Genomic DNA, 15,705 nt, shown 5'->3' on the forward strand with positions numbered 1-15,705 from the left:
CAAGTATTTGAGTGATGCAAATTTCTTGTGATGACGCTTATTAATGAAGATCTAGTACATCTGCATGTTCTAGCAGTTCATCATGAAGTGGCTGTGTCTTCAGAATGTAGTCACATGTTGCTTTTTCATAAAGCTAGGAACTGCACTGTAGAATACACTAATGTCTGTTTGTGACAAGCTGAGCTGGTCTGTTCCTGCAGTGCTCTGACTTGAAGCTGCCTTGCCTGTCATCAGCTATTCTGGTTTTTTTCTATCCATGAATGTCATTGTAGTTAGGAGCTCTGATACGACAGCAGCTGGTTACTACAGACATCTTTGCTGGCTTGCTCTGCATTATCTTACTCTTCTTACTCAGCTTCCTTCTAATCTCTCCGTGGAAAAAGAGCTTCAATGGATCCCACTGCTCCAGAAGTTTTTCAAGACAACATTCCATCGATAACCATTTTTCTAGTAGGCCTTCCACAGTTCTTGAAGATGCTTCACGCCTCTGATCCAGATGCACTTACTACTCTCTTGCAGATAGTAGTATCTCTGTCTCCTAATAATTCATCTAATGCAATCAGCAAGGCCTTTGCTGCCTTCTTTGCAGTGTTATAAATCATGTGGCAAGGACAGCTGACTACATAGCAATCAGCATTTTGTTTGTGAATGAAAGATGCAACGCCTTTATGCTAACCTAGCAGAACTGATGCATTATTGGCACAAATTGCTACACAGTATTCCCAAGGAATATCTTTTTCTTTCACTTCCTTGTCCAAGTGTAGGAAGATGTTTCCCACCCCCCCCCAAAAAAAAAAAACAACAACAACAAAACACAAAACACACACACAGAAATTCCTGGAGCATGATGTAGGTGACCGTAAGGATGGGAGTTGGAGTCGGATTCCGTGAGCCTTCTGGTGAAATCGGGAGGGTTGGCATCTCCGGCATTTATGCAGAGGAAGTTTGCATAAACCATGGACTACTTCTCAACTACCTCTGTGAATTCTTGCCACAATTTCTCGAAGACTTTTATCTTGATCGACTTGCTGCCAGCTACATGTGTAATCATTGTGATGTTCACACTATCTCCATCAGTTCTAAATTAATTCTTCACATAAGAAGCAAACTGCTGTTTAATACATAATGCAGAAATTAGAAAACTGTGTTATGTGATGATTTGCAGTTTGTTATGTGCAGAATATATCGTGCGAGTGTCCAGTGATTCTTTTTTTTCTCCATAGCAACTAGATTATTATTGGGGGAAAAAAAAACTTTGTGGAGCAAAGTACTGTACTTTAGTACTGTTTTTAAAGCAGTTCTTCTAGAATTTAGTAAATGCACATGTACTGACCTCAGAATATCTAAATGACATTCATTATTTGGAGTGCGCAATAAGCCATCACTGTTACTTGGGGAAAACAGTTTCCATATGAGCTAATTTATTTTTGTTACCTACTATTGCCTTGAGGTAAAGGTATAAGATGTGTTTGTAATGGTTTGCCATGAGGTAAAGCTATGAGATGCATTTTGTAACAGTGCATAGTGGTCAGACTAAGTGCTGTTTTGGTATAACCACAAATCCTGTGGTAAGTTGATAGGTATTGTTGCTTCTGTAACTTCCATTGAAAGACAAAACAGATGAATTTCCCATCATTTCATGGGGTTTTCCATGAAAGTGGAAACACCACTTCAATACAAAGGTTTGATGAAGACATTAAGAAAGGTTGTTGGCATAGCTGATCATAAGATTGAGCCTGTAATTGCATTGATTTATTTACAAGACATGTGCCTTTCTGTTTATTCTGGAGGTCGTATAGTCCTACAATCTCATACATGTGTTCATGAACAACTCGAGCTAGTTGATTATGCAGCTCTGTGTGAGCAGTTGTAATGTGTGTTTCATGTCAACATTATCCAAAGTCAACAAATTTTCCTGTGTCCAATGTATGTCAACTCGTGAAAGGTTTAATGTATCTTCACTGATCTTCCATTGTTGGTCTATTTAGGGTAAAACCTACAAGTAATTTACGGCAGAGTCAGAGCATAGGAGCTTGTGATCACGTGGTGTGAAGTTATTGCACATAATGTGAGATGTGATGTTTATCATACTCAGCCAAACATGAATTAGTATTGATTGTGGGGAAATTCTCAACTTTTACACCATGACTACCTTACAGGAAAGGAACCGAATTCCACTTTTCAATGTCATTGGTGTAATGGATTTTTGTAATATCATATTCAGTTGCACTATAATTGTGATAGATCACAGAAATATTGTGAAAAATGTTTTACCAACATTCATGACTTCAGATAATAATTGTACATGTTGCAAGTCTGTTTCTGTGGACAGTACGTACGTGTAGTATAAAATGTACATAGGTAATGTGAGCTCACATTCCACAAAGTGATTTGAGACATGTTGACGAACAATATGAAGTCTCATCATATATTGAAAAATAAATTTACAAAAATGTGCAGTAATCTTGTTGATTTTGTCCTTGGTGCTGGAAGTTGTGTCATTTTGGCATACTTATGTAGGAAATGCCACATCCCCATGCAGTACACATCTATTTTCAAAGCAAACGCAGTACACCACTCACAAATACTATGCAAAACACTGACATTGAAAGTCGCAAGCTTGATATCATGAGACTGACAAGAATCTTTGCTTCAACATTTCTAATTGCTTTGCAAAATGAACACAGATAATTACACCAACACTTGACTCAAGAGAACGCCTATCTCCATCCAGCACACGGCTTTGTAAAAATGAGGTCAGGGTAACTCTTATCGTACCACGTGAGATCAGCGCTGACTGGGAGACTGAAATTTCTTCAATAATTTCGCCATCATGCCTTCTAATATATGTGCTGCAAGTTCCTATGAAACCACAACAATCTTTACCAAGTCTCACAAGCTTACACTTTCATTGAAGCTATGCTTGATGATACCTCAGAGCAGAGTTTCATTATGCTTGGTGCCACATGAAAACTTTGGGAACATGTGATGTACATCAGGACATCTCTGATTTGATCAGACAGGCTTCTCCCATCCTGCATCCCTGAACAACAGTTACAGCTAGAAATATAAAATGCATCTCAGATATATCCATCTTTGATTGGATCATAAGTGGAGCTCCTTGCGAAATTTCTCATCCATGATGTGCCCAAATTCAAAGAGATGGAATTTCAGTCTGGAATACACAACACTTTCGGCACCCTCTGGGGTGGAGGCACTCAAACTCACACTCCCGAGGACAGAACGAAAATCCCTGTATCGTGGAAAACATATTGATGCTGTTCATTCCTCCTTCTTGCACACACGTCTCGATAATTCTTTCAGCATGTAGGACTTAGCTGTGGTAATCAGCACTCGAAGAATATAAAGGGTTTTAAGTAGTCCAAACAAGAGGATTATTTGTCACAGACAGTCCTGGGTGATGCAGACACTACGTTGCCGCGGAAGTAATGATGCGATCCTTGAGAGGTCCCAGTGCATTGGTGGCCTGCAGGCCGAGGCTGCGGACTAGTACTGCGGCAGGATTGTTGGTGGAGTAGAGTCTCTTCAGTGCATCAATGGTCCCCATGACGGGCACCACATGGCGCTGGCGCTGGGATTCGTAGTCCATCAGGTGAGTAGTCGACCCTGGATATCATTCACAAAAAGCCGATCATAAAATTCCTGTGTTATTTTCAACCAAATTATTCATATAATGTCCTATCCAGCCATCTTCTCAGATGGAAAATGAACAAACAAACAAATAAACAAACAGACATATGGACTGTATGAGTTTGATGGAGGGACAAGCTGTCTTAAAGACCATTGTATAACGTATAGATAAAGTGTTCTCTAACCACATCAACAGTTGTATTATATTTGTGACATTTTATTCAGACAGTTTCTTTATCTATATTCATCAACTATCCTTATGAACTTATTTTGCAACCATTGTATAATATTTTGAACGGAAACTTCAGACGGTTGAATGGGAGAGAGTCCACGTGCCGCATGTGGCCTGGTCAATTTGAAGGAATAGGTACTCTAAAAAAGAGTAGCAAATAGCATGCAAAATTTCAAAACATTTCACTACTGCTAAGTATATCATAATTGCTTAAGCCTTACCATAGTGCTGGTAGCTAAATCTCATTCGAGGCATATTACCTGGATTTAATTCTTAGTGGTTGATACATGTAACACTGTTCCCATACACTTTGATTATATGGACAATGAAATGACAGCTTACTTTACACATCTATGCCAAACATACACATATATACCGAAGTGTGAATACATGTAGTATCTGTGACCTATAATTGTTGTTATTGTTGTTAAAATCACAAATATTTCACTAATAATGATAATCACTAAACTGACACTCGTCTGGTCAGACCTTACTTGCACATTTTAGAATGTTGCCTCTCATGAGACTATGACAGAAGAGACAAGGTTTTCTCATACCAGCTGACAGTTTAATGAAATTAAGGCTTTACATGTTGATCAGAATGCTGTGATGCTATCATTTGTCTCAAGAACAATATTCACAATAAGCAAGTAACTTCAAAACAGATTGACTGCTGGGATATGTTGGAGAAAAACTTTGTGGGAGATGCTCACCTAAATCCTTCCCCTGTGCAGCAGCCTCGGACAAGACTTGCGCAAGGGTGACCACGTCCCCAAAGCCAAGGTTAATACCCTGACCGGCCAAGGGGTGCACCCGATGTGCTGCATCACTGAAAAAAGAAGAAAAAATAGGATGGGGAAAGGGATTATTTCTTTTCATTCTGTTATGACAGTGTGGCAGTTAATTCCATGTTAAACATCTTTGAGGTTTCTATGTTATTTCATGTTTGAGGTTTGGTTAATGCTTTCTTCATTTTTGTTTGTTTGTTTGTTTTCTGGAAGGGAAGGTAAAAAGATCATTTGATCACTTAAGGTCAAAATGATCAATCATGTAGCAGACTGTAATGTGAAACAATATTATCTTGTAAACCTTTAATACTACAGGACTTGCAAGCTTACAGCTAGGGGAAACACTTGAATACTCAGGAGTTCTAATGACATCTATGAGAGAGTTTACAAAGCATTTTCCATGCCTTGTCACCAAACTGAGAGCCAGTTGGGTCCAATGCACGCAGCTCATGCAATTACATGTACCAATTCACTGAAATTCCCAAATCTTGTAGGCTTTCATTTGCTATATCCCTATAAGATGTACCCTATCTCACCATCTTGAACACTGGTTTACTTCTGAACTGCTTTGGCTCTTATCTAAGTCCAGTGCACTTACTTTTGCTTCTGCCTTCGGCCACAGCATAATACAGGTAGGACTATAAGCTCTAACAGCTCTAAACACCACCTTAATGGCTAAATAAGAATACTGTATATGCCATATATATATGGCTAGTCTATTTTTTTTTTTTAAGAATGAAGACTTCCCAACAATTTCACCAGTGGTTGAATTTGTGATAGTGGAGTACAATAATAAACAGAGAAATGTATGCGTGCATGTCACATTCATGTCGGGACCGAAGTTAATGTTTTCATGCGTTGTTAAATTTGCAAAGAGGACTTGACTTGCGAAAATCAAAAGCTCATGAAATATATGGCATATACGGTATATAGAAACAAATATATAGAGGCAGCCTACCCAATGAGAGCAACTCTGCTGTCCACATATTGAGGGGCGTGGCAGAGCCCCAGAGGGAAGGAGGCTCTGCTACTGGGATCCACGCCAGAGATGCTGGGAGGCAGCTGGCGGATGGATGAGCCCTCTGGCTTGACGGCCGACAGGAATCCTCCAAAGAGCTGGGTGGCAGCATCCACCGTTGGGTGGTGGTGACTGTCATCCCACTGTGATGGAGAAGGTGATAACACAGAAGAGATAATATCAGTTGACATCAGTTCAGTTTGATTTCATTTCTACTTTTTTTTTCCAACAGAAATCATACATGAAAATGATGTGTGTACATTGTATCTGACAACAACATAGAAAAAGATATTAAACAGTGTAAGATGAAAATTACCCCCTCCAAAAAAACAAAAACAAAAACAAAAACTGAATACTCACAATGAATGGTGAAAATTGATGAAAAAGAAAAAAGAAACATAACATTGGAATACTCATTAATGTGAAACATTTTGCACTAGGTATACTCTCATCATAATCAAGAAATTATAATAAAAAAATACAGTCCGACCTCTCTTATCCAGCCTCCCTTTATCCGACTCTCTCTTTTATCTGGATGCAATCCTGCCATGATTTTTTTTTTTTTCAATCTAATAATTATGTGGAAAAGAGGGATTTTCAAACTCAAACAAAATTCTTACACAAACTCACATGAATTACATATTATTCCCAACATAATAAACATAAATTCACATCCAAACATGATGCTTCCGGCGACACTTTGTGAAGTTATAATAAAAAAGAAGGTGGATGAAACAGTGCAAAATTGTTATTAAAAGCTTGAGCACTTACGAAGGCATTATTGACTGCTTCCACAAAATCTTGTTCCTCCATGTTGATGAGGTCTTTGGAGTGGTCGGGACTTGTGGACCAGACGAGAGAACTCATGTCATCACTCAGCTGCATGGAGTAAAAACAAAACAAATAATCTGATGAAATACCAACACATTTAGGATAGAAATGCATAGGGAGGAACAATTACTCAATGACCGATATAACTTCGTCATATACATAAACATGCAAATGCACATTACTCAGAACCCTCTAACATGGTCCTGTCCACCTTTTTGATCTTTAATTGCCATGTTATGGACTCAAGAACACAAAATGATAAAAAAAACTGCATACAATAATTGTACCTTACATCATGCTGAGTGTTCACAAAGTTGACAGCCTCTCTTCATAATAAATCATTAACCTATTTCTATTTCAAGGTATCTTTATACACGTACATCCGATAATCCATGGTCGCATGTACTGAACACAGTCAGTAATTGAGAACATTACTGGTTCACGTGTGTCTTCATTAAAGGAATGCATTCCTGATATGATATGTGCTTCCAGACAAGTGCACATGTCCCCATCCATTCATCCCACTCACGTTGTAACTTATCAAGCAAAATTCAATTTATCAGGTACATTGACCACAGACAATTAAGGTCACTAAAACACCATGAGACGAATAAATGAGGGTTTAGTGTTATGGTACCTACACAACCAAATGTTCAAGAGATCATCAAAACATTTGCTATCATAGATTATATCCAACTTACGTCATATCATTTGAATACACCAAGACACAGAATTAATAGATTTTAGCAGCTAGTGAACAAAGAAACATATTGGTATTAGTGTCTTCATGGCAGAATAATTGAATTCTATGTGGTTCTTCAACAGAGATCAATATACAAATGTAAACGCTTGTATTCATTAGCAACATTTGTTTCACACCATATAGACAATGCATGGCTATAGCTTGCCTCAACAAATGCACGTAAACAGGGTTCACATTCAAGCTGGTAAAAAGTTTCATTTCAAATTTTGCAACCAAATTTTTGCTGGCTTTCAACCATTTTCTCAAACTCACCGGAAGAAGTGCTATCGGCCCTGATGGTAGAAAACGTTGCCAAGCAACAATGTTTTCTGTTGGCTACAAGTAAACAAAAATAGTCAGAGGTAAGAAAGGAGAACATGAGAGTATGATTGCATGACTACCTCAACCACTCGTAAGAGCAATAGAATACAGTACAACAATCACACTAGCTTGTCTTTCCTCCTCAATAGTTTGAATATTACTTATCATCATAATGTCCACACTTCTTACTTATTTTCTGTTCACAAGATATAATCTGTCATGAATAAGGCACATGGTCTAAGAAGCCAACATAGGTTGAACACGGTCATGATTCAAGATATAAAACTGATACCATACGAGATATTCTATGTAATTTGTGTCATTATTTCAGTCAAATGCCATGGCATTTTACCATGCTTTGAATATTTGCATCAGCAAAGCAAAGATAATGACATCTTAAAGGTCCTGTTTACCTTTGAGAACAGTGATTTAAAAAATTTTCAAGATATGACATTTAATGTATATGTGTAGGTCTGTTGTACCACAAAAATTCCTATCATATAAAATTTTCGTGATAAAGCCTAGAATATAAAGAGATATATGTATTTTTCTCATCTAACTGTAACTGTAAACGGTTTAGTCTGGAAACATTTTTTATTATAACTACTGTTAACATTTTGTATATTTAACAATACTTACAGGGATGGTACAGTATTGGTGGAGATGAGAATTGGGCTTTTAACTTTTTGCGAGATACCAAGAAAACACTTATGATATAGTACAGAGCATACCATTTTAAGAGGAATTCATAGTTTATTTGATGAAAATCGGGTTTGGAATGACTGAAACATCCAAAAACAAAGTAAAACAAAGCAATTGTAATAAAGTGTGGGTCCCACACTTTATTAGAATCACTCTTTTTTTGGATATCTCAGCCATTTCAAAACCTATTTTCATCAAATAAACACTGAATTCCTCATAGAATTACATGCTCTTTCATATTTCAAAAGAGATTTCTCATTATCTCACGAAAAAATGTAAGAAACGTAAAATTAGGTCTCAACCAAAACTATACGCTCCCTTTAACATCGATTTTACTGATTCAAATTTTTACAGTGGTTGTTTCTATCCCTAACTCACATTTTAGAACTATTTTAAAGCACTAATGGTGGGTTTTTGTTTCATCTACAAATGGGGTAAATTATGCCTTTAATGCATTTCAAAAGGGACCAAAAGACTACGCCACACTCAAGAAAAATTTCACAAGGCCCCAGAATAAATCAAGGTGCTGGTTTTGATGAAGACATGTGTATGTTTCTTTCTTGTTTTGAGCCTTGGTGGGGAAGGGGGCGGAGGGCACTGGAGGGTGAACGGGAGGGGATGTGTCTACCTCTGCCAAGTTTAGAGTGGCGACCACAGCCCACTGGTCATAGTTCCAAGCCAGCTGCTTCAGGCCAGACATCCTCCTCACCGATGACCTGGCCCCGTCAGCTCCCACTATCAGCCGGGTCTTGATGACGCTCTCCTCGCCTTCCAGGTGCACCTGGGCCCAGCTCTCCTCCTCGAATTGCCCCTGAGGAGGGATCTGGATCGAGCTCAGTCTACAGAGATAAGCAATCAGTCAAGTGTTTCCATCTTCATAGGCACAACAGTCACTTGTATTTTTTTTAAGTGATCAAAACAATTATGGGACCACTGTAGTACCAGGCCCATGCTGGCATATTGCCAATGGTAGGTCATTCTAGGAGAATAGTGTTAACATTTGTGACCCGCGACAACGGTTTCAGGCAAAAGTCGCAAGAGCAAATTCCCTCCTAGGCGGGGCACAAAGATTTTTACCATAATTTTTGTCGATTTGAGTTTTTTGCAGAAATCGAATCTTTGATATGTTTTCTACATCTACACTAAATTTCATAGCATAAGACTACGTCTTTCCTATCGAAAATGGAATTTTAAGCACCCTATGTTGAATCGCACTCGTCAGTTTCGATCTTCTTTCGAACGCCGCGCCAATATCCCCAGCGTTGCTACGGCGCAGGGTCTCGCATGCGATTGGCTGGTGCGTCGCACACATTTACATAATTCGGCTTTCGGAGACACCAGTTGCAGCGTTTTGGGAATGCTTTGTCCACGCGTTCATGATTACAATGTACATGCTCCATTGTTCTTGCTATAGTGGTTTATACGCTCGCTCTGTAGTGCGTGCTCTTCGTTTGGCTTTCTATCCAAACTATTCTACCGCAATGTTCGACAACGGAAGTGAAACAAAAAATCATGTAGCACGACATAATCGTGTAAAAAGAAAAAAAAAAGTCTACTTGTACATGTAGTAAAAATTATGACAGCAGACTGACTCAAGGGAAGGATGATGAGAGGAAAGGAGAGGTCACATGTAACCTGTTATATTGAAATACTACACATCAAGATCGCACCAAACTAACGAGTCGTACGTGTTTGTGTGTTTGTTTTGATATCATCAACACCACCGATCAAGGCAACATATGCACGGCTTGTAAAAACAAATAAAAAAGGAAGCGTGACCCTTGCCAGCTCTGGCATTTTTCTGCCTTCAAAAGGGTCGCCAATGATAAAGTCAAATCAACAACAATGAAAACGCGATATGTAAATGTGTGGATTCGCCACCCGCTCCTGTTACATGCACAAGATCATGGCGTGTGGATGCCATTGCGTAATGCGTGCACCATACACATGTACACCATACGTGCAATTATCGTATCCGCCATCTTGAAAGACGTACTGGTAAAACAAACCCGAGCGAACCGCATTGTTTTTCGGCTCCATACGCTGAGCTCCGAGGAAGGGTGCCCGGGAAATTTGACTCTCTCAGTGAGCCAATCAGAAGGCGATGTGGTTGCTAGAGGCGGAGCTTCACATCGATTGGCACCATCGTACGGATGGGTGATTCTCACCTCGCATCGCCGCTCGGACATTGTCTTTGAGTAAGAGGTGAATCTTCAAAGCCCGTTTTCTCGCAATTTTGTCTGGCTAACAACTTAAAAAGTGCATTTTATTTCGCTTTCTATGCCCACTTATGGTGCCGAAGAATACAAGTGTTTTATATCAATGCAAAGCTTAGGAAATGGGCAATGTGATTCAGTGAAAAAATGAATTTTCAAAATGCCCGACTTTTGCCTGAAACCGTTGTCGCGGGTCACATTTGCAGGGCTACCCAGGGTAAATTAGTCCATAGTACATGTATCATCATATCGTTACAATACCAATTTGCTGCTGCAACAATCAGATGCAGTGATTGGATGGGCTCATTTTGTCCATCTGGATTTTGCGGATGGCCCGTGCAAAATAATCAAACAGAAACAAATGACAAATTAAGTATTTTTGCTGTCATAACATTAGTTTTGAACCCTGCTATGAACTCACTCTGATGGAAGTGAAGGAGCAAGTAAATACCCTGTTGTGCACAATGCATTAAATCATAGCACCAGTTAAAATCATTTACAGTAGTAAAAGTACCATGGAAAACCTTCCACATCAAATATTGTGTGCTACTGTCCTGTATAGAGAATAGTTTCGCCAAATGCCCTAACAACGTAGATCTGTTAAGGTCACCATTTTTGACAAATCCACAACTAGGATTATTTTTAGCAAGTGCTAACAGTGAGCATGTTCATGCTGATAATTCTGGACATATAAAAAAAAAATATTCCTACAGCCACAGGGATGGATTACCTCACATTCAGTCAAAATGATGATAATAAAACTTTCTTATATGACTACAGTAAATGAGTACCTCTTTTCATACTGCACTTCAACATTGCTCTTCACTCCATCCAGCTGACTCAAGAGGGCAGCATTCGTGACATCGTTCTCCACAATGTAGGCCATATCTTCTGACAGGTCAGGGGACTGGTTGAAGGCGATGAGTGCATCTGAGCAGGCATCCCAGACCTGCATGCGGCGGAATGGTTTCACTCTCACTTTCACCATGTGCTGCCATGCTCCTATGTCTAACAGAAAGAAAGTTTAATACTGGTAACTGTTCAACAGCATTCAAGACAAGAAAAAAGATGATACAGTGAACTAACAAAGCAAATGCACTGGGGAAAAATCAAACAACACTTTCATGTACGATTCCTACATTCCCTTTTCATGAATGTCATTTTTTATGCCTCCGCCAACGAAGTGGCCGGAGGCATTATGTTTTCGGGTCGTCCGTCCGTCCGTACGTCCGTCCGTCCCGTTTTGTTTTTGGCGATATCTCAAGAACCGTGTGGCGGTTTTGCATCAAACTTGGTGTGAGGGTATATCCTTGGGGGATAATACTTTGTGTGGATTTTAGGGTCACAGGGTCAAAGGTCAAAGGTCACAGGTTATTTTGTGAAGAAAAAAAATTGAAATTTCATGTTTTTCTCCATATCTCGCAAATGGTTCAAGGTATCTTCATGGAACTTAGTATATATGCTTGTACCGATGGGCAGTGATTATCTAGGGAAGTTGGGGGTCATGGGTCAAAGGTCAGGGGTCAAAGGTCAAGGTCAACTCCTCAAAATATAACTACTTTCCTTTATATATATGCAATGCCTGAAGGATTTTTTTAAAACTTGATGTATGCATGTATAACCCAATATATATTCTGTGGGAAGTTTCTTGCCAAAAGGTCAAAGGTCAAGTGAAAGTGCTAAATTGCACTTTTTCCTCCATATTTCAAAAATAACTCAAGGTATTGTCATGAAACTTACATATTTATGCATGTTCTACGTAACAGTGATTCTCTTTGGAACTGTGGGGTCAAAGGTCAAAGGCCAGGTTTCGATAATACTATTTTACCATTTGATACTGAAATTATACTTTTTCTCAATACCTTGAAAATTACTGAATGCATAAACTTGTAAAGGGTCAAAAGTCAAGTGAAAATCATCAGTTCCCCCAAATACAATGTACCTGCACTCTGAAATTTTAATCATTCATCCAATTGAACCTAGTTCTAGGAAAGTGAACATTCAGCACATTTGTGGCAAACCTGTCATTTTAATATTTTGCCAATTGTGTGAAACTGTCATCACACATTGTCAAGACATTGTACTATAGACCTATTAGAAGAACCATGTATTATGGCGGAGGCATACACCAGTCGCTGTAGCGACATTTCTAGTTTTAATCATTTGTTTAAAGCATATGGTACCAATCATCCTCCTGATAATACACCTCTTTGGATTTGTCAGTGAAACAAAGCAAGGAAGACTTTATCTGAATATATCAAGTATTAAAGGGGAAAAAAAAGAGAAGAAAAGTACTTGGATGGAATACAGAAGTTGAAAATGGTGCTGGGATATGCATAATACAAGTGCTGTATGTATTCTTCATAAGATGTGATATGGGATGGCCCTTGTCAAAGAACCATTCACAATAATTTCTGAAATATTATCTGGCATGTTTGGCTATATCACAGCACCTGAATGTAAGACACTTGGTTTGATGGAAAAGTTAATGCTCCATCATAAACAACATTATGAAAGTACCTGTTTTGTCCATTTAAAAAAAAAAAAAAAAAAAAAAAATATATATATATATATATACATAAATGGTATCCCGGGGTACCAAACAAAAATCAGCCATTTTGTTGAATTACTTATCTTTTTAAAAAGGTTGTACCCTGGGTGCCAAAAAGAGGAAATTATTTTGGTGCTGGAGCTAGCGCGCGCTAGCCACCGCACTGCACTGCACTAAAGCACACGCTAGTGGTATCGCAGCTTCCATGCACGCATAGTATAACATGCAGTGGCATCGGAATTACTATGTAGGCTACACGCACACACAGTGCATGCATTTTTCTCTGGCGTCCTCGAGTGGATGTGAGGTGGCGCTACACAACGCGGTTACCCAGGGTACTTCGGTACCCCGGGGTAACGCGTGATGCATCATATATATATATATATTTGCTTTGTTTGACACCAGTTCAGATGTTATCACATAGTGTTAAATGGAGCAAAATGGTAAATACACACACAAACACACACACACACACACACACACACAAAGCAAAGGAAAAACAACCCAGCCATACAAGTGTATTATGGGATATTATCTGCCAAACAAAAAATAATTATAATAATAACAAAATAAATAAAAATAAGTAAACAAATAAATAAATAAAGATTGAAAATATAACTTCTTACCTGTCAAAAGTTTTACCGAGTTGTGGTTGAGGGCACACACCCTGTTGCTGTACTTTTCAGGCAGCTCACTAAGCATCTTGGGTGGCTTGCCCTGCTCTAGGAGCAGAATGCGATGGTCAGCCAACCTTGGGTCTTGACCTGCAGTGATTCACGCAGGTGAAATAATCAAATGAGTTTCCTTTCATTATTCATACAAAGAATATCACATTGAAGACTTCTAAGAGTTATTTTGACACAAGCATTGTTTTTAGAGTCTTTTAAATAAAAGATTTGCCTTTCCAAAGATCTATTACGGCATGCAATTAAATCAAAATGTTAGGCCTACAGTTCACAAGGCTAACAAACAACCATGAATACAACTAGCAATTACAAGTCTTACATGCTCATTTCTCTGTATTAATTGATAGATAATCATAGATCTACTCGTGGAACTGGAAGGGGGCGTGCACTTTCAGCCAAGTTTTTAGGTAACTTGCCGTCTACACTTGTACAAGTGAACTTTATCTTACCCTGTGGCCCTGCTTAGTGCGAAACGTAACTCACATGAAAATTTCCACTTTTACACTAGGATGTATACAGTATCATTGACCACATCATGCTTTGAATATTCCATCCATCCAGGGGGTCAATAAAAAAACATTCCTTTCCAAAAGACAATTCTATTAACACACTGTAAATTAAGTGTAAAGAACCGTTCAAAACAATGAAATTAAACTATCTTGTCTTGGATTCTTGGTTGGAGTAGACTCTAGTTTACAAACGTCCACGGTCTAGATTCATCTAGTACTAGTAGAGCTCTTGTGCATGGCATTTATCACACAAATAAATAAATACCCTTCAAGTTGTAGACCGGCCTCGCTACAGGGCTCACACCCGTAAATACAATGGAATGTCCCAGACCCCTTCACACAAATTCGTACCAAAGATACCAAAATAAATGAAGAAAAAAATTTATTAAAAATCAATGATGTAAATTTAGTTTGGCAAAAAAATGAATGGCTGTAGATATTGAGTATGAATTCCTCTACAAACTGCATTTTGGTTGGAAGATGAAAGCTTTTCTGATGGAATTTGAGGGGACTATATTTCATTGGGTACGTGTACGGAAAATAGGTGATTTTTTGAGTGACAAGGGCCCTGTTTTATGAAGAGTTAAAATTGATTATAAAGTTGATTTCTATGATAAGTCTATGGCAGCCTGTGTGTTGAGGAAATTTAAAATCGATTTTATCTTTTGATAAAACAGGGCCAAGAACTCGTAGTCTGGCTTTGCGGACCCCTGGACAGAATTTGGACTGAAGAATCCACCCTGAAAATTTGATGGATATATCTCACTTATCCAGGTTAGTGAAGCTGAAACACTTCATTTCTCCCAGCTATTTTACAGAATTTTTTGAAATTTGATTTTTAACACACATCCCTATGGGGAAAGTATGGGTGTGAGCCCTGCAGGCTACAGCTGATAATCATTAAACTTTACCCAAACATAAACATTAAATTTACCCAAAGCGCACGCCATCGCCTGTCCAGCCATTCCCCCGCCAACGATCACCACATCGTAGAGATCATCCTCAGATGTCGTCTGCCAGCTGCCGACCATCGGCCTCTTCCTCTTGGCAGCATGGCTACTCATTTCTCTTCCTCGACAACCATGGTGAGGTTGATCACCTGGGATAGCTGCACGTCCACATGATGAAACAACTCTGACAGACTTCACCATGTTTACGGTACTTCTTCTACAAGGTGTCGGACTATTGTAACAGGACAACCAACTGTAATTCCTTCTTCGCAGCTGATGAAGACCAACACAGACATTGCTGATGTCTCTGCCTCGTCGTTGGACTTGTAGCACCAGTTTCTGCATGTGTATCATCTTGGACCACTGATTCGATCTAAACCATTTAGACTTAGGTGTGGAAGCTCGCCTTTGGCTTTGGTAGTTTGTTTAGTAAATCAACAGACCTAGCTGAGGGACACAAGAATACTTCCATCACCCACATCACACAGTGGAGCAAGGTTAACTCGAC

General features: G+C 38.9%; 1 protein-coding gene across 1 annotated transcript; it reads right to left on the bottom strand.

Annotated features, from left to right (window-relative positions):
* Positions 1 to 2,632: 2,632 nt before the first annotated feature.
* Positions 2,633 to 15,693, bottom strand: LOC140234221 (ubiquinone biosynthesis monooxygenase COQ6, mitochondrial-like). The gene is made up of 9 exons (XM_072314285.1): positions 15,182 to 15,693; positions 13,679 to 13,816; positions 11,293 to 11,509; positions 8,914 to 9,124; positions 7,536 to 7,598; positions 6,461 to 6,568; positions 5,630 to 5,832; positions 4,597 to 4,712; positions 2,633 to 3,627 (listed from the first exon to the last, which is right to left on the bottom strand). Exons 1-9 carry the CDS (start codon positions 15,549 to 15,551, stop codon positions 3,431 to 3,433), a joined length of 1,623 nt encoding a protein of 540 aa, XP_072170386.1. The 5' UTR covers positions 15,552 to 15,693; the 3' UTR covers positions 2,633 to 3,430.
* Between the last annotated feature and the right edge of the window lie 12 nt (positions 15,694 to 15,705).

The sequence above is a fragment of the Diadema setosum genome, chromosome 1 (genome assembly GCF_964275005.1).
Source record: "Diadema setosum chromosome 1, eeDiaSeto1, whole genome shotgun sequence".
Lineage (NCBI taxonomy): Eukaryota > Metazoa > Echinodermata > Echinoidea > Diadematoida > Diadematidae > Diadema > Diadema setosum.

Excerpts from the sequence above, each read along its gene's own strand:
- LOC140234221 (XM_072314285.1), bottom strand. The coding sequence starts at position 15,551 with ATGATACACATGCAGAAACTGGTGCTACAAGTCCAACGACGAGGCAGA. Across the intron at positions 7,599-8,913 it reads CCACTCTAAACTTGGCAGAG|CCAACAGAAAACATTGTTGC; the intron begins GTAGACACATCC and ends GTTTACTTGTAG. Across the intron at positions 5,833-6,460 it reads AAGCAGTCAATAATGCCTTC|TGGGATGACAGTCACCACCA; the intron begins GTAAGTGCTCAA and ends TCTCCATCACAG.